This window comes from Mesocricetus auratus, unplaced genomic scaffold (genome assembly GCF_017639785.1).
Source record: "Mesocricetus auratus isolate SY011 unplaced genomic scaffold, BCM_Maur_2.0 Super-Scaffold_100007, whole genome shotgun sequence".
NCBI classification, from domain to species: Eukaryota; Metazoa; Chordata; class Mammalia; order Rodentia; family Cricetidae; genus Mesocricetus; species Mesocricetus auratus.
This window is the reverse complement of record NW_024429191.1, coordinates 29,733,614-29,756,564: the sequence shown is the minus strand read 5'-3', so window position 1 is coordinate 29,756,564 and position 22,951 is coordinate 29,733,614. Positions and strand designations below refer to the sequence as shown.

At 51.0% G+C, this 22,951-nt stretch overlaps 1 protein-coding gene and 1 long non-coding RNA gene across 3 annotated transcripts in view; one reads left to right on the top strand and one right to left on the bottom strand.

The window, feature by feature from the left end:
- Tbc1d9b (TBC1 domain family member 9B) overlaps positions 1–21,103 on the bottom strand; it is a 39,077-nt gene extending 17,974 nt beyond the window's left edge. The window contains exons 1-7 of one of the 2 annotated variants that reach the window (XM_005071862.4): positions 20,922–21,103; positions 16,560–16,670; positions 10,770–10,888; positions 5,771–5,999; positions 4,347–4,605; positions 2,484–2,691; positions 844–1,056 (exon numbers count right to left, since the gene is read on the bottom strand). In XM_005071862.4, the coding sequence (XP_005071919.1) occupies positions 844–1,056; positions 2,484–2,691; positions 4,347–4,605; positions 5,771–5,999; positions 10,770–10,888; positions 16,560–16,670; positions 20,922–21,039 (1,257 nt within the window). In that variant the 5' untranslated portion in view covers positions 21,040–21,103. The remainder of the gene's footprint in view (positions 1–843; positions 1,057–2,483; positions 2,692–4,346; positions 4,606–5,770; positions 6,000–10,769; positions 10,889–16,559; positions 16,671–20,921) is intronic. The other variant, XM_005071864.4, reaches the window with a different exon arrangement.
- LOC110341211 lies at positions 7,740–14,295 on the top strand. The gene is made up of 4 exons (XR_002383091.2): positions 7,740–7,847; positions 8,877–9,009; positions 9,176–9,303; positions 14,141–14,295. It is a non-coding gene; the product is annotated as an uncharacterized LOC110341211 (long non-coding RNA).
- Positions 21,104–22,951: the final 1,848 nt, after the last annotated feature.

Here is a 22,951-nt window from a genome sequence, read left to right as displayed (position 1 = left end):
GTCCTTGGTGTTTTTAGATGTAATTTTTATTTAGTGTGTATATGTGTGTCTGCGTCTGGGCTGGAGTAATAGGTGGCTGTGAGCTGCCTGATGGGTTCTGGGAACTAGACAGAGGTCCTCCAGAAGAGGAGGACACACTCTTCATGGCAGAGCATCTCCCCAGCCCCCTTCCCTTTTGTGTTTTGAGACAGGGTCTCCCTATGTTGTTATGGCTATTCTGGAACTTGCTATATTTATCAGGCTAGCCTTGAACTTGTAGTGGTCCTCTTGCATCTGCCTTCTACATTCTGGGATCACAACTGGCTGCCATGCTGAGCACAAGAGTGTGTGTTTTGTCTAACTTGGCTCTATTCGTGGTGCCTGGAAGGACAGTTGGAGAAATGAAGTCTACCACAGTGGATACACCAGTGGTGGGTGCTCATGGAAGGCGATGCCTGACGATTACTCTGCCCTGTCATTCGAGGCTTTACGTCCTGTGACGGCGGGACAGTGCTGCCACCTTCCTCCCTTTCTTTTTGGTGATGCCAGGTGTGGAACCTAGGGCCATGTGCATACTACATCCCTAGTCCTTGGTTTTTTGCACAGGGTCTTACCAGCTCTCCAGGCTGGCTTTGAACTTGTGATCTTCCTATCTCAGCCCAGGAAGTGTTAGGATTACAGGGATATGTCAGTGTAATTCTTTGTAGGATTGTCCTGTGTTCTACAGAGCACAGGTGCCACGGGTCACTCTCCAGCATGGCGCCCACAGCATGAACCACACAGCTGGGCTCAGGGACAGCAGATGCCTGCACCGGGGGCTCTTCATCTGGCTTAGGCTCTGCTGTTCCTAAGCGGCTCCTTTACCTCTGGGGCTGGGTCGGAAACACTGGCCTTTGTTCCCCCAGTGTTGCCGCCTAGCTGCTTAGACGGTGTTTTCTGGAGGAAGTCAGAGATCCTCTGAACCAGGAAGTCACGGTCTTTCAGGTTGGCAAACAGGAAGGTCATTTTACTCTTGGTGCTGATAGACAGGGGGCTGGGCAGGACGCTGGAGCTGTCGGCTTTTTCAACAATGGTCACCTAAGGCAGCAAGAGAATGCAGAGCTGGGTGTGCTGAACCACAGTGGCCTTAGGGCGCCCTCTCCTGGGCACAGCACACTGTGGCATTGAGAGGCCCAGGTGGATTAGTTTCCTGCCATGGCCTTTTGTGATGTGTCACAGCAGGGTGAGTGCAATGGCCTTGCATGACCTCTGTGAAGACAACAATGTAAAATGAGAATGCTAAGCACAGTTGCTGTCCCTCCTGGCTTTTCAAAAGATGACCCATTAGCTGTGTCCTCTAGAGCATGTGAACAGCCCCTCAATTGCAAGGCTGCCCACAGCCCCTATACCCAGGGAACACTGGCTGGCAGCTTCTCCCAAGGCACAGGTGGGAAGACATGGGGCAGGCCTTCAGTGACTGCAGCTCAGCTCCAGGGGGACAAACAATGACCACACAGGCTAGGCCTGGTCATGAAGGGCCAATGTTGGTAACATGGAAGGCTAGGAAGTCATGGGCTACTTGTTACTGAAGGTGTCTCTAGGGAGGCAGTGACTGAGCTGTGACCTGGTCTTGTTGGGTAAAGAGCTGAGTGAGAGACAGGACACAGGGGACAACAACCACTGTGAGGTGTGTGTGAGGCTGAATGGAGGAGGTTGCAGGAGCTGGAACAGACTGAGCAGAGCGGGGTGTGTCTCTATCTAAATTGGGTTTGTGCAGCATTCCATGAATGGATAATAAGTATATGAGTGTGTACACATGTATTCATATGTATGTGCACATGCATAGGGTATATATGGGCATTTATATGCGTGAAAGTATGTATAGAGTGTATATGGGAATATGTGGTGGATATATGCAGAACAGATACCTGTGTCATATATGTAGTGTGTGTCTATGTGTGTCCATATGCACAGTCTGTGGTGTGTGGAGGTCTGAGGTGGCCAGATAGTATACTGAACGTCCTAAGAGGTCACAAGAGACACTTGGGGGTTTTCTGAGCACAGGGAGAAGATGCTGGAGGATCCTAGGCAGGGCACCACCACACCCTGCCTGTCACCGTCAGTTTTTCTAGCTGCACCAGAGGAGGATGTGTCCCTAAGGGAACTAATGTGGTTGGGACTTTACTGAGGAGGCCTGGAGCCTATTGTGTCCTAGATGGTAGCTGTGGAGACGAAGGGATAGACTTTGGAGGGAGTCCTGACAGGGCATCATTGGTTAGGATACAAAAACCAGGAAGCAGTCAGAATCAAGGACGACTCCACCTCTCCCTGGACAATGGGTGGCAGAATGTCACTTAGTAAATGCTTCTGGGAGCAAAACCCAAGAGCTCACAGTATGAATCATGGAGCTGTCCTTAGTTAAGGGGCCTGTGGGTCACCTGGCTATGGTGTGGAGGATGGGCCAGCCTTCACCCTGACTGGCTGCAGAGCTCTGCCACAAGAGTTTCTAAGTCAGAGATGCTCACCTCCCTCAGGGGTATGATGAGGCGGCACGCATCTTCCTCCTTGCTGGCAAAGCAGATGTAGTTATTGGAGATGAACATCTGGCCGGGGATGTGCAGCTTGTTAAACGGCGTCCAGAGGGTGCAGCCCGTGTGGCCATCCAGCCGCTCATCTTTGGGAAGCCGGAATGTGGCCCTGTAGCACTCATTCTTGGCTCGGGCATCCAGGTCTCTGAGGAAACAAAGTGAGAAGTTGGGGAAGAGAAAGAATTTTCTGTTTCCACACTGGATTCCAGATCTCTGGGGTTTTCCAGTGAGCACGTCATATCTGGGAATTGGAGCTTAAGAAAAAAAATTTTTTGAGACAGGGTTTCTTGTGTAACAGTTCTGGCTGTCCTGAAATTTGCTTTGTAGATCAGGCTGGCCTCAAACTCACAGAGATTTGCCTGCCTCTGCCTATTGAGTGCTAGCATTAAAACTCACCACTGCCTGGCCAACATGTGGTTTTTATAAACCCAGCAGGAGTGACATAACATAATGTTCCCTTGAGGCTGGATGATTTGAAATAGTACTTAGAAGCTCTGCCACTTGGTACTGAAGGACAGGCAGTTCTTGGAGTTGTTTGTATCCTGCTTGGCTCCAGCCCAGCAAGACATGGGTCCTGAGGCTATTTCAGGGAAGAGCTAGCTAATCCTGCTTTGAAACCCAGATGGATGCCCAGCAAGGAGCAGTAGAGTTAAATCCAAAATGCATGCTGGCTCTCGTTGAACAGAAATGTGTGGTAGTTATGGATGGTGGCCGGGTCTTGCTTGTCCCCAGGGTATGTCCACAGAGACGTATCTTCCTAGGTCCTAAGAGACGTATCTATGTCCACAGAGATGTATCTTCCTAGGTCCTAAGAGACATATCTATGTCCACAGAGACGTATCTTCCTAGGTCCTAAGAGAGCTTCATCTGCCTCCAGCTTCTGGCACCCTAACCAGAGCCTGAGCATGTACCCAGACTCACAGGGTGGGACACTGCCTGCCAGCTTCCAGCACTGCTTATCTTTCTGGATGGTCACCTTGTCACTCCCATCAGGAGAGTGACATCTTTGCACAACATCCTGACCAAGAATCTGGTGCACTATGGGCCTACACCTGGAGGAGGGGGGCAGCCTAGGAAGTAATCTGTCTGAGATGAGTTCTCCAAACACCAGTGTTTGAGTCCAGCAGCACATACCCTGGCAATAGAGCCAAGGAAACTTCTGCAATCTCAGTCAAATTAGTGAGTTTCCTGTAGGCTAATACCTGAGGCCCAAACAGAAATGATCCGCTGAGCTGGCCACCTTGACCCATTCTTCAGTCCAGTCATTCCTGGGCAGAAAGGCAGTGACCTCAGAGCTCTACATAGGGCTTGTCTCCTTTGCTAGCCTTGAGCTCTAGGACTGACACACACTCACATACTCCTCCTCTTCTCTCTCTCTCTCTCTCTCTCTCTCTCTCTCTCTCTCACACACACACACACACACACCTATCACAGAGGAAGGAATGTGCAGCACTCATTCACCAGTCTTCCAGATGTCTCCTGGGAATCTCAGCACATCCGGACTAAGATGGTTTACATTCTAGCTCACCGTTCCTTGGTTGGGGGACCTCTGTCACCCAGCACCCTGGTCTGAGACCAGGAGACAGTGAGACTACTCCCCACACAAGGAAGACTTCTTCCCCATGGTGACATTTGTGGCTCTCCCAATACACCACACTGCCATGGTTTTCTGTTGGTTTCCTTGTCAAGTAGTGGGCCCATGAGGGCATGTGCTGGACACCCGGCAGTGTTAGTGGACCTAGCCCAAGGGGACGATTCTCGCTGCTGTGGGATTCCCCACTCCTCAGGAGGGCGACATACCGCTTTAGAGCCGAGATGTTCTTATGTGGCCGGATGGGCCTAGGCAGGGCCTTGTCCTCCAAGAAACCTTCACTGTCCAGCAGCTGTCGCATGGCCAAGTTGGCCAGCTGTTCCATGAGCTTGAAGGTCTCACCAATGTTAAGAAACATGGAGAAGAACAGTTCCTGGTCCCGGGTGTCCACACGGATACTCTCGGGGAAGAGCAGAGTGGCGTTCTTCTCTAGGCGTGTGACGTCCACCCACTGCACTACCAGGCTCACTGACGACAACAGGGACAGCACACCATCCGTTACAAGTGACAAGGTGAGAACCCCCACTGCTCTCGAACCGCCCCTGGGCTGCTTCCTCCCTCCACGCCTGAGCCTAGTCATGCTAAGATATGTGAGGCACGAGGAGGCACCTGCCCATGGGGTTCACGCGCTCCAAGCCTAACCTTAGTCAGTGGGTGAAGACGTAAAGGAAACCAGAGAAGAACTAGCTAAGACTCTGGCCTCGAGGGGCCCCACTGGGTAGAACCAAGTCACAGTACGGTAAGACTGGCACAGAGCAAGACACCGGCCTCCTAGAGAAGGTGACGGGCCACCGCGGTCTTGACAGGTAAACAGTAGGGCAGGAGCGGGACAGGGAGTGCACGGAGGGAGGGGGGGCTCAGGAGGAGTGCACGGAGGTTGGGGGGCTCGGAGGAGTTCACGGAGGTTGGGGGGCTCAGGAGGAGTTCATGGAGGTTGGGGGCTCAGGAGCTGGTGCCGACACCTGCCTGGAGCCGGACAGCTATGCTGGATTGCAGCTTGCCTCCGAGGCCAGGGTATTCTGCGGGGAGAGACCTTTAGGAGGTGACAGGGGCATACACCTGAGGCTCTCAAAATCTCAAAGCACTTAAGGAAGATGTGGGGGGCTGGAGAGATGGCTCAGCGGTTAAGAGCACTGACTGTTCTTCCAGAGGTCCTGAGTTCAATTCCCGGCAACCACATGGTGGCTCACAACCACCTTGAATGAGATCTGGTGCCCTCCGCTGGCATGCAGGCAGAAGACTGTATATATATAATTAAAAAAAAAAAAGATGTGCCACTGAGCACAACACCGGAGATGAGAAGCAGGAGGCCTTAGTTGCTGCAAAAGCCAACAGTGGGCTGTGGACACAAGAGCTGCCAGGCGCAGGTGTGGCCCGCATGCTCTCATCACAGGTAGTGAGGTGGCATGTGGGGCTGGGGGAGACACACCACCTGGGTGTAGAGGGGAGGGAAACGCACTAGGAATGTGAGCACTTTGGAGGGGCGGTGAGCTCAGGGAGGGGTGGTGAGCTCAGGGAGGGGAGGGCACAGGGAGGGGAGGGGAGCTCAGGGAGGGGCGGTGAGCTCAGGGAGGGGAGGGCACAGGGAGCTGGGTATGAGGAGGGAACTAAACAAGGCCTCTGCCGTCCTCACCCTCCTTCCCCAGCAGGAAGGAGTAGAAGCACAGGTGGTTGACGGTCAAGTAGAGCCAGCCCTGCCTCGGCACTCGGCCCTTCCAGAAGCTACAGGAGTAGTAGTTGACCAGCTTCTCGCCGTCTGGCATGCCGAACTGCTTCCGCATCTTTAGCTCCGCCTCCTTAAACTTTCCCGGGTCCTCGTCCCCCTGGGGCTGCAGGTTCTTGTTCTCTTCTGCAATGATGCCCTAGAAGGGACAACAGGGCCAGGGTCACTGAGCATGTTGGAGCAGTCCCAGAAAGGAGCCAGGGCCGGGGTCACTGAGCATGTTGGAGCTGTCCCAGAAAGGAGCCAGATGCCACCACACTGGCATAGGTGGTGCTAGTACTGTGGCTGGCACGTGGATAGCTAGGAATGTGGCTCAGCATGTACTCTGACCACTGAGCCACATTCCTGGCCCTCAATTACTTTTTAATAGTAGCATACAAAGGTTCCATTATGACACTTTCTTCCTTCCCTTCAGGCCCCCTTCCTAGGTTTTGGCTGGCAGCTCACTCTCCCTCCCTCCCTCTGCTGGAGCACCTGGGAGACCTAAGAGCAGGGAGCAGAGGCTGACAACAGCCCATCTGCCTTCAGCCCTGTGCCTTCAACAACTTCCCAGTCTCTGCTCAGGAGTACCAGTCCTTCCTTGCCTGTCAAAACCACAGAGTAGATTTTTTTTTTTTTTTTTTGGTTTTACAAGACAGGGTTTCTCTGTATTGTTTTGGAGGCTGTCCTGGAACTCTCTCTGTAGACCAGGCTGGCCTCGAACTCACAGAGATCCTCCTGCCTCTGCCTCCCGAGTGCTGGGATTAAAGGTGTGCGCCACCACCGCCCGGCTCAGAGTAGATTTTAAATACCTGACTGAGTTCTTGTTTTTAATATAGTTATTCGGGCTAAGTGTCATGATTACTTCGCTTTTCACTTATCGTGTGTGTGTGTGTGTGTGTGTGTGTGTGTGTGTGTGTGTGTGTGTGTGTGTGCTCGTTTCGTATACACGGACGTGTGAGAACATCTTTGTGGAGTCGGCTCTTCCCTTCTACCCATGCATGCTCTGGCAGTAAACTCGGGGTGTTAGACTTGCAGCCAGGGCCTTTCCCAGTCATACCATCCGTCTCTCAGGGCCCAGGCTTCTGTCTTAGTTAGGGCTTTTATTGCTGCAACAAAACACCATGACCCAAAGGCAAGCTGTGGAGGAAAGGGTTTACTTAGCTTAAGCCTCCTCATTGCTGTTCATGACCACAGGAAGTCAGGACAGGAACTCAAGCAGGGCTGGAACCTGGGATCAAAAGCTGATGCAGAGGTCAGGGAGGAGTGCTGCTTACTGACTTGCTTACCTTGGCTAGCTCAGCCTCCTTTCTAGTAGAATCCAGGACCACCAGCAGGGACGGCACCACCCACCATGGGCTGGACCCTCCTCCACTGATCACTAATTAAGAAAATACACTTCGGCTCAATCTCATGGAGGCATTTCCTCAAATTGAGGCTCCTTCCACTCTGATGACTAGCTTGTGTCAGGCTGACATAAAACTAGCCAGTACATCTCCTTTCCTTTCCCATTCTGAAGATAAGTAAGCTATACTAGAGGGCAGGCCAAGCCATGCCTCCTAACAAACTCCCAAGGCTGTTTCTGCCATTCCTTCTTTCCAGAGGGCCCTCTTTACTCTCCTCACATGTCTCCCACATGGCTCACCAGAGGCTCTTTGTCCTGGGTCCTGTCTGTTTCTGGATCCACCACCCCACTCTTCTATTCTCTTGTTGTTGTTGTTTTTAAGCAATTAGCTTTGGTCTTAGAATTTCTACTTCCTTCCGTCTAATTTCCTGGTTTCTCTGAGTTGTGTTTCTAATTTACTAAATGGAACACCTGGCTCATTAATGTCACCTGAGTCTTTCCTAACATTTAAAAGTCCCTTCTGTGTCCTGCAGCTGCCTTGCACCAATTCCAAAGTTCAGCACTTCAGCCATCATGCAGATGGGTTTTCTGCTGCGTTCACAGGTGCAGGCATGAACGTGTGAGCCTGTGTGCTCGTGTGTGGAGGCAGGCGGTTGTGGCCAGGTGAGTTTTCTGATTATTTTCCACCCTACACATCAAGACTGGGTCTGTTACTTGGGCCCAGAGCCACTGACAGGCTAGTCTTGCTAGCCAGCTTTCTCTGGGGAATCCCTGCTTCCATCTTCTGGAGCTGGGATTAAAAGCGGGATGTCACGGCCACCCAGAATTTACATGGGTATTGGGGATTTGAACTCCAGTGCTTGTGCTTGCAAGGTGAGAGTTTTACCTGCTAAGCTATCTCCTAGCCCCCTTGTTCGGCTTTATGTTTCCTAGTTTCCATGGGCTATCTTGTGAACCCTGAAGGCTGTTTGTGGTTTCATTCTCATCACAGCACCATTGTGAGTAGTTATGGTGGACCTGTAAGAGGTGGGACCCAGTTGGAGGTCTCCTGGTCATTGCAGACATGCCTTTAAGAGGACACAGGGATAGCTGAGCATGGTGGCACTCAGGAGGCAAGGCAGGCTGCGAGTTTGAAGCTAGTGTGATCTATACAGTGAGTTCTAGGCTAGCTAGGGTTACATTGTGAGACCCGGTTTTGTTTTGTTTTTTTAATTTAAGACTATGGGCACCCTAATTCCCTCCCTTCTCTTCCATGTCTTGGCTGTGAGTTGAGCAGGTTTGTTCGTCACACACTTGGACCACAATGTGCCAACAGAGGCTAAAAGGGCAAAACCCAACAGATCTATAAATAAAGCAAAAACAAAAACAAACCTCTCCAAAAAAGCAAAACAAAAAAATCTTTTTGCTTTATAAGCTGATTATCCAGGGTACTTGTTACAGTTAACAAATGAACTAATGTCCTGTCTTCTTTGAGCTCAGAGTCATTCTGAATGTTAGTGTCCTGCTGATGTGTTTGTTAGGGCTAGCATTTAGAAGATATGTGGTAAGTCTGCTACCATTACTACTATTACCCAACAGGAGAGTAGCAGCTTGACTTTGCCTGCTTCCCTGGGGCTGTAAAACAACATAGGTCCTGCCTTGAACCCCAGTGTGTGCAAAGACGGGCTAAGAAACTCTGTCCCGTCTGTTCAGGTCTATGGCGTTCCAATGTGATAGAACTCACAAGGTTTGCTGAAAGTAACTCTGCTGTCAAACCTCATGCAGCAAGGGTCTGCCTGGGAATCACCACAAGCTTCTACTTGCCTCCTGAGTGTTGGAATCACAGGTGTGTGCTATTACGCTTGCCTTCATAATCATTATTTGGCTATAAACTAATCTATTAAGCATACCACACATGACTTAATAACTCCCCTGAAGATAATGCACTGAGTAGAATAAGCGCTTAGAAGATACTGGAAAATGTTAGCAAGATGACTGTTCTCTGACTGCAGAGGAAGGAAGAGCATTTGCCTCTTGTGGGACTGGAAGCCACTGCTTCCAGTGCTCGGGCTAATTGAGGCTGCAGGGAGCGTCTCTGACTACACCACGGGGCACGCCCCAAGAAGGGCTGCATAAAAAGGTAAGGGCCTTTTTGTTGTCGTTGTTGTTTTTCGAGACAGGGTTTCTCTGTGTAGCCCTGGCTGTCCTGGAACTCACTTTGTAGACCAGGTTGACCTCAAACTCACGGAGATCCACCTGCCTCTGCCTCCTGAGTGCTGAGATTTAAGGTGTGTGCCACCACACCTGGCTGGTATGCACCTTTAAACTCTAAGATACGTTATTATTTCATCTGTGTATGGTGGTGTATAGCCCGATTGCAGCACTTGGAGCTCAAAGCCAGCCTTAACTACATTGCAAGTTTAGGCAGGGCAAACATGAACTGTCCAAGTTTGTGTCTCAAAAAAGCAAAACAACAACAACAGGAAAGCTGGACATGGTGGCACATACCTTTGATCCTAGTACTTGGGAGGCAAAGCTAGAGCTCTTTGGGTTCAAGGTCAGTCTGGTCTACTTGGTCTACATAAGACTTGCACATTAACCAGGGCTACACAGAGAAGACCTTGTTTCAAACAAAAAGAAATATACCAAGAAAAAACAAAACAAAACAAGATTTCCAATATCTTCCCCTGTTGGCTAAGGCCCTGGTGAACACAACTACACACCTGCATATTTGTTCTGTGTCATTTCATAAGGAATACAAACTCCAGGTTAACCTTCAGACTCCAGAGGCCAGCTAAGGCACGGGCTCCACAGGTGTGTGGGTCAGCTCTCTGACAAACACCCAAGATAATCAGTGTAAGAGGAAGGAAGGCTTATCTTTCATTTGGCCTGATGGATCCAGAATTTTCCACTCATGGCTGCAACACAGGCTTTGAGCCTGTGATGGCGCGGTACACCATGGTGGAGAGTGTATAGCCAAAGAGGTCTGTCCACCCTGTGGTGACCAAGAATCAAAGAAAGCCCCCATTCAGAGGTATATCTCCATATGCCTAATGCCTTCCCTGAGTTCCCACTTCCTCAAGAGCCCAGCATCTTCCAATAAGACCACAGGCTGAGAAATAAAACAGTCAACCCCTGGTCTTTGGGGGACATTCAAGATCCCAATTAGAACAATGGACAATCATTTCCATGGCCCTTTGAACCATCAGAAAATGAGAGGACGCTTCAGTTTCCATCCTGTGAAATGGGAACAAAACCTACAGCAGGTTGTCTAAAAACAAGACAGCTCTGTTCTTGGAATCTGCAGGGCATTGGTTCTAGGACCCCCAGAGGCACACCAATCTGTATGCTCCAGTTTCTTCTATAAAAGGACAGAGTTTGTGTATAGCTTGTGCCCACCCTCCTGCATGCTTCAGCTCATTTCAGTACGCATGCTCCCCTCGGCTGGATCGCTTAGGACAGACGGACAACAGAAGTCTTCATGTTCAGCACAGATGTAATTCTTTCAGCTATTTCTGACTCACAGTTGATTCCATGGAAGCACAGCCCATAGGTACTGATCACGAATTGTGTGTGACCACTGCTACCCCAAAAAGGGAGCCTTACGTGTATCTTGCCCTTGACGAAGGTGGTGATGTCTTCCTCGCTGTCGAAAATGGACAGTGTCTGCAGCAAGTTGTTTTCCAGCCATTCCCAGTGTTTGGTGATCTCTTTGCGGGAAGAACCTAGTTTAGCGAGGGCAGATGAAATCATTAGGTCTCAGGATTCAAAGCGGGGAGATGGGCCCCACGTTATCTACATGAGGGACCATGGTCTTCGATAAAGATCAGCCTTTCCTGCTTAACTTCCTATTATACATAGAGGCCATAAACAAAAAATGAACTACAGAGCCTTCCCCTCCCCAGCACCGAGGGGGACATCTGGCTCTGTATCCCCAACCTTCTAGAGACAATCTGTGTGGTCACAAGCTTGTGAACTCCCCAAGCTTCTTTGCCCAGCTGACAGAATCTCTGCAGGACAGGCAAATGGTCACTGCCTTCCTGCTGGCCTCCCCCAAGAACAGAGCTGTCTGTCTGGGCACTGCAGATCCACTGGAAGCTGGCGGCCTTGGAGAAGGAGGTACTGTTACTCCCAAAGGCTGGGGATTGTCTGCTCCCATTAAAGACTCAGAAGAGCAGCCCTAGGAGGCAAAGGAAATACCTACACTGGAAAACCTTTCAGAATGGATGACTACAAGGATGGGAGGAGGGAGCATTTTATATTCTCAGCTGTGCCTGGGCGGAGCAGTCCATGGACCTTGGCAGGAAAAGCAGTCATGCCCACACACAATGGCCTATCAATCAGAGGACAGAACCTAGGGTATTCTGGGAAAATGCTTCACTACTGAGCCACACCCCCAGCCCTGAAGAAGACATTTTTCTAATTGGCAAAACCCTTGTAGCAGCTGAGCAGGTGACCCTGACCCCTTCCTGGTGGTCTCCACGCCTTCCCACCTACAGCCCTGCTCACAGTCCCGCTGCAGCCTGGATGGCCTTTGTTAGGGATGGCTGGTTTGCTTTTTATTTTTACATACCAATCCCAATTCCCCCTCCCTCCACCTTTCCCTGACCCCACTACCCCTGTCCACTGCTCAGAGAGGGTGAGGCCATCACCACATTAGGGCAGGATCAAGGCCTCCCCCTCTATCTAGGCAGAGCATAGGGAATGAGCTCCAAAAAGCCAGTTCATGCACTAGGGATACATCTTGGTCCTGCTGCCAGTGGTTGCACAGCCACACAACTGTCACCCACATTCAAAGGGCCTGGTTTGGTCCAAGCAGCTCACTAACCAGACAAGCAGTCCCACAGCATGGAGCCTCTCCCTTGATGGCCTCTGGGAGGACACCCACAGTAAGATGTGAGTCACCCTGGAGAACTGCGTCTCTGTAAGCAAGCTCCTTTAGTCACTATTTTCTGTTCCTGGTTTTTCTCTGCATTCTTAGTCTCCTCCTCCTGGTGCACAGAGGTCAGGTCTGGTTGGTAGAAAGGGATTTCTTTTTTCTTTTTTTGGGGGGGTTCGAGACAGAGTTTCTCGGTAGCTTTGGAGGCTGTCCTGGAACTCACTGTGTAGATCAGGCTAGCCTCAAACTCACAAAGATCCATCTGCCTCTGCCTCCTGAGTGCTGGGATTAAAGACGTGTGCCACCAACCCCCGTCAAAGTGGATTTCTTTCTGCCTTTTCTGTTTTTGGCCAAGAACCCACATTCAAATTCAGAAGTTAAATCAATGTATCACACAACTCTTAGTATCATTTCTTTTTTTTTTAATTTAGATTTATTTTATTTTGGTTTTGTGAGACAGGATTTCCTTGTGTAGCCCTGGCTGTCCTGGAACTCACTCTGTAGACCAGGAACTCAGAGATGGCCTGCCTCTGCCTCCTGGGTGCTGGGATTAAAGGCTTGTGCCACCACTGCCAGATTTATGTGTAGAAATGTTTTGCCTGCATGTATGTACACCACTGTGTGCCCCCAGAGCTCAGAAGTCGGTTGGATCTCCTGGATCTGGAGTTTTGGGTGGTTGTGGGCCACTACGTGGGTGCTGGGAACCAAATGGGGTCCTCTGCAAGAGCAGCAGATGCTCTTACCACTGAGCCATCTCACCAGCCCAAGGATCATTTTCTTTTATACACACACTCCCAGCGACCTTAGATGGATGAAACTGTCATTCTGTCTGTTTGCATCTGTATTTTAATTACAAATGTTTATATATACACTTAGCTAAAAGAAATTCACTCATTTAACATGAAGGACACAAACTACATCATCTCTGCCAGGTGCTGGGGATAAAAAGAATGCAGTAGCTAATTAGACTATTGAGTGTCACTCCTGTTTTCAGAACTGCCAACTGATCTCCCTTCACTTCATCTAGGGCCCCTTAGGGACGCCTTGCCGTATGAAGCTGAGGCATAGGGAGGTTCAGTATGTTAACCAAGGCCACTCGAAAGCTCAGGCTGCCTGGCGTAGCCTCCTCTCATCCTTAGGAGTTCTTGTAAGAGCAGTGGGACAGCCAGGGACAGCCAGGTCAAGCCCAGAGGAGTAGGAAGAGTAGCTGTGTGGGTCTGAGGAATCTGGGGAGGTGACATCTAGTTGATTACTCAACAGAGCAGAAGAGACACTGTGCGGAAGCCAGCACAGGGCTGGTGGGAAACCACAGGCTCTACAGGGGTGACTACCAGGGCATAGCTGGGGAGGAGTCCGGGAATGAAGGTGGGTCGATTCTGGACATCCTGAATACCCAGGGGGGAGAGACTGGGATTTGCTGGGCAGGTTCCAGCAGGACATCTGGTGTTGGAAAGCTGCTTCTGAGACAGTGGGGGAGGGAGGCACAGGTGAGACCAGGTGTGAGAGGAAAGGGAAACGGTGTGGTGTGAACCAGGACTTGGGGTTTACAGTACGGCCAGGACTTAAGTTCCAGTCCCTACTGCACTGACAGGCTGTCACCCTCCCCATTCTCCTCACCCCTCCCCTGCTGCCACCCTTGGTGTCAGGGACACACTGAGGCAGGGACATACTCTTCAAGGCCCATGCTGAGTAACCTGCTGGGTGGGAAGACGGCTCAGTGGGTAAGAGCTCTATGTACGCAAGCTGACTGGCCTGAGTTGATCCGGTGAACCCATGTACAAGCTGGATTTGATGGCATGCATCTGCAATGCTAGCACTCCTTCAGAGAGATGGGAGGCAGAGATAGGAAAACTACCTGGAAGCTCCTGGGCTAGCCAGCCTTGGTGTACACAGCATGTGTGCACACACATTAAATTAATGTTTTTTTAAAAAATGTAACTTGTCTCCTTGGGTGGAACACACCGAACAAGGAATCCCATTTCCTGAAGGTACCCACTGTGGGTCTGAGAACCAGGAGGTCTGGGGTCTTGCTGGGTTTCTCCACTTGGCCTGGGGCACACTGGCCTCTCTAATTCACATGGTTCACTTGTTCCCACAGACCAGCCACTGCAGTTCAGGGTGCCGAGGAGGAGGGGCTGTGACACCACCTGGGGCAGAGGACTCTATTCCCAGGTTGCTGCCTGCCTGCGCTTCTAATCCCTTGACCCTCCAACCTCCACTCCCCATCCTGTGCTGAGATGTTAGCCCAGTGCCTCACACACGCCAGGCAAGTGCTCTACCACTCAGCTACACTTCTAGTCCTTTATGTTATTTCAATTATTTGATCTTATTTTTAAATGCCTTTAAAAACAAAAAACAGGGTTTCTCTGTGTAGCCCTAGATGTCCTGGAAATTACTCTGTAAATGAAGCTGGCCTCGAACTCAGAGATCATCTCCCTCTGCCTTCAGAGTGCTGGGATTAAAGGCCTGAATCACCACTGCCTGGCTTTTATTTTTTGAAACAAGGTCTCATGTTGCCCATGTTGAACTTGCTAAGGAACCAAGGATGACAGAATCCCTGAACCTCTCAAGTGCTGGGATTATAGGTGTGTACCACCATGCCCAGTTTATGTAGTGCTGAAATTCCAAATGCAGGAATTCATGTTGCTAGATACACACTCACCAAGCTACACCCTTATCTCCTATTTATTTAAAATAGAGGTTTGCTAAATCACCCAAGCTGGTTTTTATATTCATGATCCTCACACCCCAGCCTGAGATTATAGGCATGTATCACCACAGTTGGCTGAGGTTCACAAACTTTATAGACCTGTTATCTTTTCCCAGGCCTCCAAGGAAAACCAGGATCCTGCAGGATGGTAACAGCATGGCTTGTAACCAGAGAGGTATCTGCTGCCACAGGAGCAGGTGTCTGGGGCCTGAGCTGCTACTCTGTGCGGTGCTAACAAGGTACTTGATTGCTCTGGGCCACAGTTTTCTCATCTTCAAATCAGAGAGGACTGAAGTACCTGTGAGGAGGCTCAGGTGAGTGCCTGTCACACAGGAAGTGATGTCTGAACACGGGAGCATTTCAGCGTGACAGGCGCACACTGACCGTCCTCCTGCACAGGTGGAGGCGGGCTCGCCTCATCTGATCTAAACACAGCAGCTACAGTGGAGTCCTGTGGATATGTGCCACAAGGTCCCTCAAACACTGAGTTAGAGACTGCTCAACCATTATCCCAGGCTAAGCGCAAGGTGAAGGTCTCAATATTTCATCAACCCACTAATGTATGACTTTCTCTCCTGCGTTTTTCTATTTAATGATGCTTTGAATGGACTGGATGGGTAGCACTGGGGTTCATTCCTGAGCAAGCTTCTCCAAGGCCCTCTTTCTGAGGGGCACCCCGACCTTCCACAAGCTTCTCCAAGGCCCTCTTTCTGAGGGGCACCCCGGCCTTCCACAAGCTTCTGCAAGGACCTCTTTCTGAGGGGCACCCCGGCCTTCCACAAGCTTCTGCAAGGCCCTCTTTCTGAGGGGCACCCCGACCTTCTACAAGCTTCTGCAAGGACCTCTTTCTGAGGGGCACCCCGGCCTTCCGCAAGCTTCTGCAAGGCCCTCTTTCTGAGGGGCACCCCAGCCTTCCGCAAGCTTCTGCAAGGCCCTCTTTCTGAGGGGCACCCCGACCTTCCACAAGCTTCTCGAAGGCCCTCTTTCTGAGGGGCACCCCGACCTTCCACAAGCTTCTCGAAGGCCCTCTTTCTGAGGGGCACCCCGACCTTCCACAAGCTTCTCGAAGGCCCTCTTTCTGAGGGGCACCCCGACCTTCCACAAGCTTCTCGAAGGCCCTCTTTCTGAGGGGCACCCCGACCTTCCACAAGCTTCTCGAAGGCCCTCTTTCTGAGGGGCACCCCGACCTTCCACAAGCTTCTCGATGGCCTTCTTTCTGAGGGGCACCCCGACCTTCCGCAAGCTTCTCGAAGGCCCTCTTTCTGAGGGGCACCCCGCCTTCCGCAAGCTTCTCGAAGGCCCTCTTTCTGAGGGGCACCCCGGCCTTCCGCAAGCTTCTCGAAGGCCCTCTTTCTGAGGGGTTCCCCATCTTCCTGCACTGAGGAGAGGAGGCAGTGTTCTAGCACTCTCACTGGGGCTCTTCCTCATCAGTGAAATCAACACAGAGCAGACAGACAGGAAAACGTGTCACCCCACAGAGTGCTTCCAGTAGAGAGACAAAATAAGAAGGCCAAGAGCTGTCCTGACCCAGCTCAGCTGGGGACCCAGGCCATCCCCGGAGAAAAAATTCGAGCATCAAAATGCTAATTGTGTCAATGAGGAGGCTACAAGTGAATCCGAGAAAGAAGCGGAATTTGAAAGCGCTGAATCTTCAAACTATGAGGTCCAACTGTACCTCCCTTGAGACGAGGCGGAAGAGAGAACACGGGCTCTAGTGAAGTCCAAGCCTAAGTCCCCAGGAGCTCACAAGAAAGTAGGTTTCCTGTCCCCTCCCTCCCAGCGTGACCTCATGACTCAGGGCACTTACCACAAGCCACCGTCCAATAGACCTGTGAGTCCTGGGTCTGATGCAGGATGCGGTAAGGAGCCACACGGGCGCTGGAGTCCAGGACCACATCCAGGGTGCCCACGAGAAGACCTATGGGCACGGCAGAGAGGCGGAAGGTGAGAGCCCTGGGGGCCAGGCCTGGCCAGAGACCGCGCACACAGCACCATGTCAGGGAGGACTAGTCTCAGCAGGGCTGCACAGCTGAGACTTCCTGCTCCTCACTTCTTACTCCTCACAGGCTTCCTGCCAGAGTTCTCAAAACTTCCCCTCCTGTTTCTGCTGGAAGCATCTGTTATTTTCTTGGCTCAGAAATACTTGCAGTAGAAGTCTTTTGACACAGGCCCTCACTAATCAGCCTTAGCTGGCCTGGAACTAAGTAGGTCAGGCTGGCCTTGAACTCACAAAGATCTGTCTGCCTCTGTTCCCCAAGTGCTGGAGTTTGTGGCAACCATGCCGCACTACAGTAAATGTTTAACAGGACTCAACCAACTCTGGTAGAGTTGACCGGGTAGTGGTGGCGCACGCCTTTAATCACAGCACTCGGGAGGCAGAGGCAGGTGGATCTCTGAGTTTGAGACCAGCCTGGTCTACAGAGCGAGTTCCAGGACAGGCTCCAAAACAATACAGAGAAACCCTGCCTTGAAAAACAAAAACAAAACAAACAAACCCAAAAAATTCTCGAAGAGTCTTTTGCAAAAAATACAAACTATAGGTTTTATTTATTCAAAGACAGGCTGGCCTCAAACTTGGTCAGCCAAGGATGACTCAACAGATCCTCCAGCCCCCAGCCTCCCTAGTGATGGCATTATCACGTGTGCTACTAAGCCTGTTAATGTGATGCTGGGGTGGAGCCTGAGCTTCTGTGCACGCTACAAAGCCCTCTACCAACTGAGTAGCATCCAGTTGTATTTTTTTTTTTTTAAAAAGATTTACTTATTATGTACAGTCTTTTGCCTGCATGTATTCCTGTACACCAAAAGAGGGCACTAGATCTCATTACAGATGGTTGTAAGCCACCATGTGGTTGCTGGGAATTGAACTCAGGACCTCTGGAAGAGCAGCCAGTGCTCTTAACCTCTGAGCCATCTCTCCAGCCCCTCCAGTTGTATTCTTAATAACCTTTTTAAAAAATGTGCCTTGGTGTTTGGGTGTTGGGTCCCTTGGAACTGGAATTACAGACAGCTGTGACTGCCATGTGGGTGCTGGGAATTTAACCCAGGTCCTCTGGAAGAGCAGCCAGTTCTTTCTTTCTTTCTTTCTTTTTTTTTTTGAGACAGGGTTTCTCTGTATTGTTTTGGAGGCTGTCCTGGAACTCTCTCTGTAGACCAGGCTGGCCTTGAACTCATAGAGATCCGCCTGCCTTGGCCTCCCGAGTGCTGGGATTAAAGGCGTGCACTACCAACGCCTATTCAGCAAGCAGGTTTACCCTCTGAGCCATCATACTGGCCCTACACTACCTTTTAAGTAACTGCCAGAAAGCTCTTAAGAATGCCCCTTCCCTCGGGCAGTGTTGGCCGAGCACTCTGGACACTGTAACTTTCCATATCAAACCCAGGAGGACAATGTAGACTTTTTCTCCCCTACACTTGTCTTCACACTCTGCAGTTCTGGAAGACTTGGGCAGCCTTCAAAATCATGGCTCAACAGGACAAGGAAACATTTTTTAGAATCATCAGATTTTGAAAGCCATTTTTTTTTCTTTCTGGAACTGAAGCAATTTAGGGCATTCCAAGTTCTCTTTACCATGAACCCTTTGGCCTGATGACACACAGTCGTGGCAGTGCTGTTTGTCAGTGTCATCATTTCCTGGTAAATCGGCAGGAAACCCCTATCTCCTACCACTGCTCTCCTGATCCACTCTTTTTGATTACTTAAATAATGGAGTAATCAGAAAACCCTGCCTGTTGTTCCTGCTCGAAATTTATGCCTTCCTTTTCAAGGAGATCCGAAAATACACCACTCATATCTTTTTGGCACGCAAAACAGTTTCTGTCAGTGTTATTGTTCATCTTTAATACTTTTTGCTACCTACCATTTTTCATCTGACCCCCTCCATCTTTAAATTCGATGGATTGTCACAAGACAGACATATCCAACAGATGATTTCTGTTAAAAGTCCCTCTAATTGCGGTTAGGGATCCAGGGAGATGGCTCACCTGGTAAAATGCCTACCATGCAAGCAGGAGGAGCTGAGCCTGGATGCCCAGCACCCACATAAAGATGGGTGTGACAGCTTGTGCCTGTGACTTCAGTGCTGGGAGCAGAGTGGAGCCCGCTGGCCAGCACACCGTCCCAAAGCACAAGGCGGAGGACTAGAGAAACAGACACCCAAGCCAACTTCTGGCCTAGCACAAATGGGCACGGGCTCCCGCATGTACACAGAAAGTTGCCGTTAAATGGCAGGCACCTTTAACCCTAACTCTCAGGAAGCAGAGGCAGGCTGATCTCTGAGAACTTCAGACCAGCCTGATCTGTGTGCCAAGTTCCAGGCCAGCGAAAGCTAAACAGTGAGACGACCTCAAAAACAAAAGGAAAAAAGGCACACTCAAGCCTTCCCAGTGTTGGGAGTAAACTTTTCAGTGTCCATGTTGCGGTTTTTCTTTTGGTCTTGGGGATATTCTTTTAGTCTCTGGGTGAATTTACTGCCATAGCCACATGGAGGACCTGAGACCTTTTTAACCTGCTGACCACCCACTGTTTAACGAGAAGTCCAGGCCGGCAAGGGATTACTGCTATTTAAAAAAAAAAAAACTATTTTGTTTTTGTGTCTTGAGGTGGGGTTTCTCTCTGCAGCCCTGGATGCCTTGGAACTCACTCTGAAGACCAGGCTGGCCTCGAACTCAGAGACTGCCTGCCTCTGCCTCCCGTGCACCATGTGAGTGGCTCGCTTCACTGTCTTTTCTGTGCATAGTTGTTGTATCTGCAAGTATGTCTGTGCACCATTTTTGTGTTTGGTGGCCATGGAGGCCTGCTGAGGGTACTGGATCCTCTAGAACAGGAATTACTAATAGGCTGTCAGCCACCATGTGGGTGCTGGGATTTGAACGTGGGTCCTGCAGCCCTTAAGCCCTGAGCCATTTCTCCAGCCCAGGCTGGCAGGTTTTGAAGAGGTGAATAAATCTGCATTACTGATGGATCTCTCTTAGGGAGACAGTGCTCAGGGAGACAGGACTGACATCCATAATGGCACAATAGGCACAGCAGCTTACACAAATCTCGCTCAGAGGGATTCGGAGGAGTTCATAGAATGGCCGGGGCAGTACTCTGGAAGCTCAGCCTAGGAGGACACAGATAGATGAATCATGTAAAACAAGGGATTTGTCATGTGGTTTCCTGTGTTCCCCACTGGCCTTGTGGTAGCTTCCAAGGTTGGTCATTGGGCTGTCCAGAATGGCTGCTACCTAACTGTCCATAAACATTGGGTCCTGGAGGCCGGTTCAGTACCACCTCCAGTAATCTCCAGGCCCTCTGGGAAGGAACCTGACTGTGGAAGAGAACACTGAGTTTTCTTGGAAAAGGTACAGTCCTTTCCGCATTAAGAAGTGAGGCTCATGAGAGCCTGGCAGCCAATGGCACCTAAGGGAAGCCTCCAAATGCATCAGGCAGGATTGTTAGCTGCCACACTGAAAATCAGGGCCTTTCACTGAGAATTCGCCTTATAAACTGAACGATATGGCACCCAGGGGGGTCCCCTGGAGTCTCCTGTGGGCCCAGACCTGTTCCTGCAGTACCTGATGGCTCTGGAGCACAAGGGGTTTTGAATAAATCTTGCTCAGTAGGTTCCCACAATCCCATATGTCACACAACATTAGAGGCACCCAAACTAGCTGCTGCTGTATGAGTGGTGGTGCCCAGACACCCAAGGGGCACCTGGGCTTTCTCGGGGACATTTCATATACACCGATAATTATGCAAAAACAAGCCTTGGGTCAGGAGTTCTGATGGCCCCAAGTGAAGGGAAGCTGGGGGAAAGGGGAACAGAGGTCAGAGTATCTTTGATCTTCATAAAGAGACAATTCTTCGGTGAGTTTGAAGTTAAGAAGACGGCAAAAGATAATGTGTGTGTATGCCACTTGGTCCCTCAGAGTCACTTGGAGAAACTGAGGCAAAGGGCGAGCTGGGGGACTCTGCACGCTTCTGGCTGCTAAGTTCCTCTGCAGGAGCGTGCACACGTCTCCGGGAGATCACGGCTGCCCTCCCCTGCCGCCCGTCTGGGGAAGATCCTCCCCGCCCGCTCTCCGACCCCTCGCGTCGCTGCGCGTGCCCGCTAGCCCGCTGGCCGCGTCCTGCTGCCCCGCCAGGCCCGGTGCGCACAGGCCCGGCCGCCCGCGCCCCGCTCACCCGTGAGGCCGCCGCCCTTGCCGTGGCCCCGGCGCCGCTGCAGTACAAAGAAGGGGTTGGCCCGCTCCGTCACCCACAGCGCATTGGCCACCAGCACCTCCTCCGGCCCGAGCCACATCGCGCGGCCGCTCGCACCGGGCCAGAGCCCGCGAGGCGGAAGCGCGCGCCGCCGTCGCTGCACCCGAGCCGAGCCGAGTGGAGCCGAACGGCCGGGGCGGGGTCGAGACGCCGGCCCGAAAGGTGGTGCCCCCTGGTGGCCGCGGTCGCTTGCAACGCCTCCCTCCTAGGTCTCTTGTGGCCTCGCAGTGCCGCCCAGCCCCGCCACCGTTGTCCGGTTGGCGGGGAAATCACATGCTCTCGGTCGACTGTGCAGCCCAGACGCGCTAATGTTGCACAGAGCGTCTGGAGAAGGGTTAGCAGTTCCTGGTCAGCCTCGGAATTCTGACGCCTAAGTCTAAGGTTGGAATCCTCAAGAGTTCAGTTGTCAAGAAGCTCTGAGGCAGCTGGTGTCCTTGGAAATAAGTGCTCTCACCCCACTTATTGAAGGATTGAAGTGGCCTTGAGGCTGGGGTAACTGATGGGCACATTTTTGCGTAAGTGGGCCGCGCTATGGTCTAGGAGCGCCGAACCCTGCTCTTCCCGGTCCTGGCCAGAAGGAGGCAAGCACTCACAGTGCAAATCCATCTTCAGATCCCAGCCCAGGGCTCCTGCCGCTCACTGAACCATGAAGCAAAATTAGCGTCTGTGGGTTCTGTCAACTACAGACCGGTGAAGCAATCAGGAACAAGACAGTTTCTGACTCAAAGGGGCTCCTTCCTTCGCCTGGACAACAGGCGTGAACCATTATTTTGGTAAAGGCTAGGGAGACAGCTGTACGAGGTGTCCCATGTCACCTGGATGTGGCAGGGGGTGAAAAGAAGGTAGATTCATTCTGGGAGGTTTGAGCTAGTTTTAAAGGGTTTACTTCGAAACAGGGTCTCTATATTTCTGTATTTCAGGCTAACCTCAAACTCTATGTATAACTACGGATGATCGCAGACCCTTTGCTTCGGTCATTGCTATTGCTAGGATTACAGGCATGCACCACAAGGCCGGACTTATGTGGTGCTGGGGATGTAACTTGAGAACTTCATTCACTCTAGGCGAGCAGGCTGAACTGCACCCACAGTCCCTTGAGTTGGGTTCTGTCACTGGCATTCAAGGGTCTTGGGTGTGGCAGATGTAATGGGTGACAGGCAGAGTGAATGAAATGCAATTTGTGACTCTGAGCTTTCAAGATATGGAGACTGGTTTTCCTTAAGAGTTTGGAGCACAATACACTCAGGTTTATCCTGACAGAGTACAGGGCAGTCAGTCAGCCTGGCTGTCCATCATATCGCTATGGGGGGGGGTATGGTATCCACCTGTGAAAACATAATGAAGCTCATCATCTTACACATACTAGATTTGTAGCCTAGCACATCAATGTGTTCTAATAATAGGAAAGAGGATTTGGGGAAGCATAAACCGATGCTGTTGTGCTCTCTGGAGAATTCTACACCCAGGAATTTGGAAGTAAGCCAGGCATGGTGGCACACACCTTTACCCTGGGACTTGGGAGGCAAAGACAGCTGGATCTCTGTGAATTTGAGATGAGCCTGGTCTGTATAGCAAGTTCCAGGACATCCAGGGTTGCATAGAGAGACCCTGTCTCAAAAGAATAAAAAATAAAAAGATTTGGAAGTAGTGGGTTGGCAAGATGGCTCAGCAAAAGATGGGGGTCCAGCTCCAGGGGATCTGATACCCTCTTCCAGCTGCTGTCAGAAACAGCAACAGCAGAGCGCACGCGCGCGCGCGCGCACACACACACACACACACACACACACAGCGAAATCTATACAAAATCTAATAATGAAGAACTTGAAGTAGTTGAGCACCAATGAGACGCCTGAGTTTGAGCCCTGAACCCACATGGTAGGAGAGAAACAGCTCCTGCAAGTTGTCCTCTGACTTCCACGTAAACAAATAAATAAATGTAATTTAAAAATAAT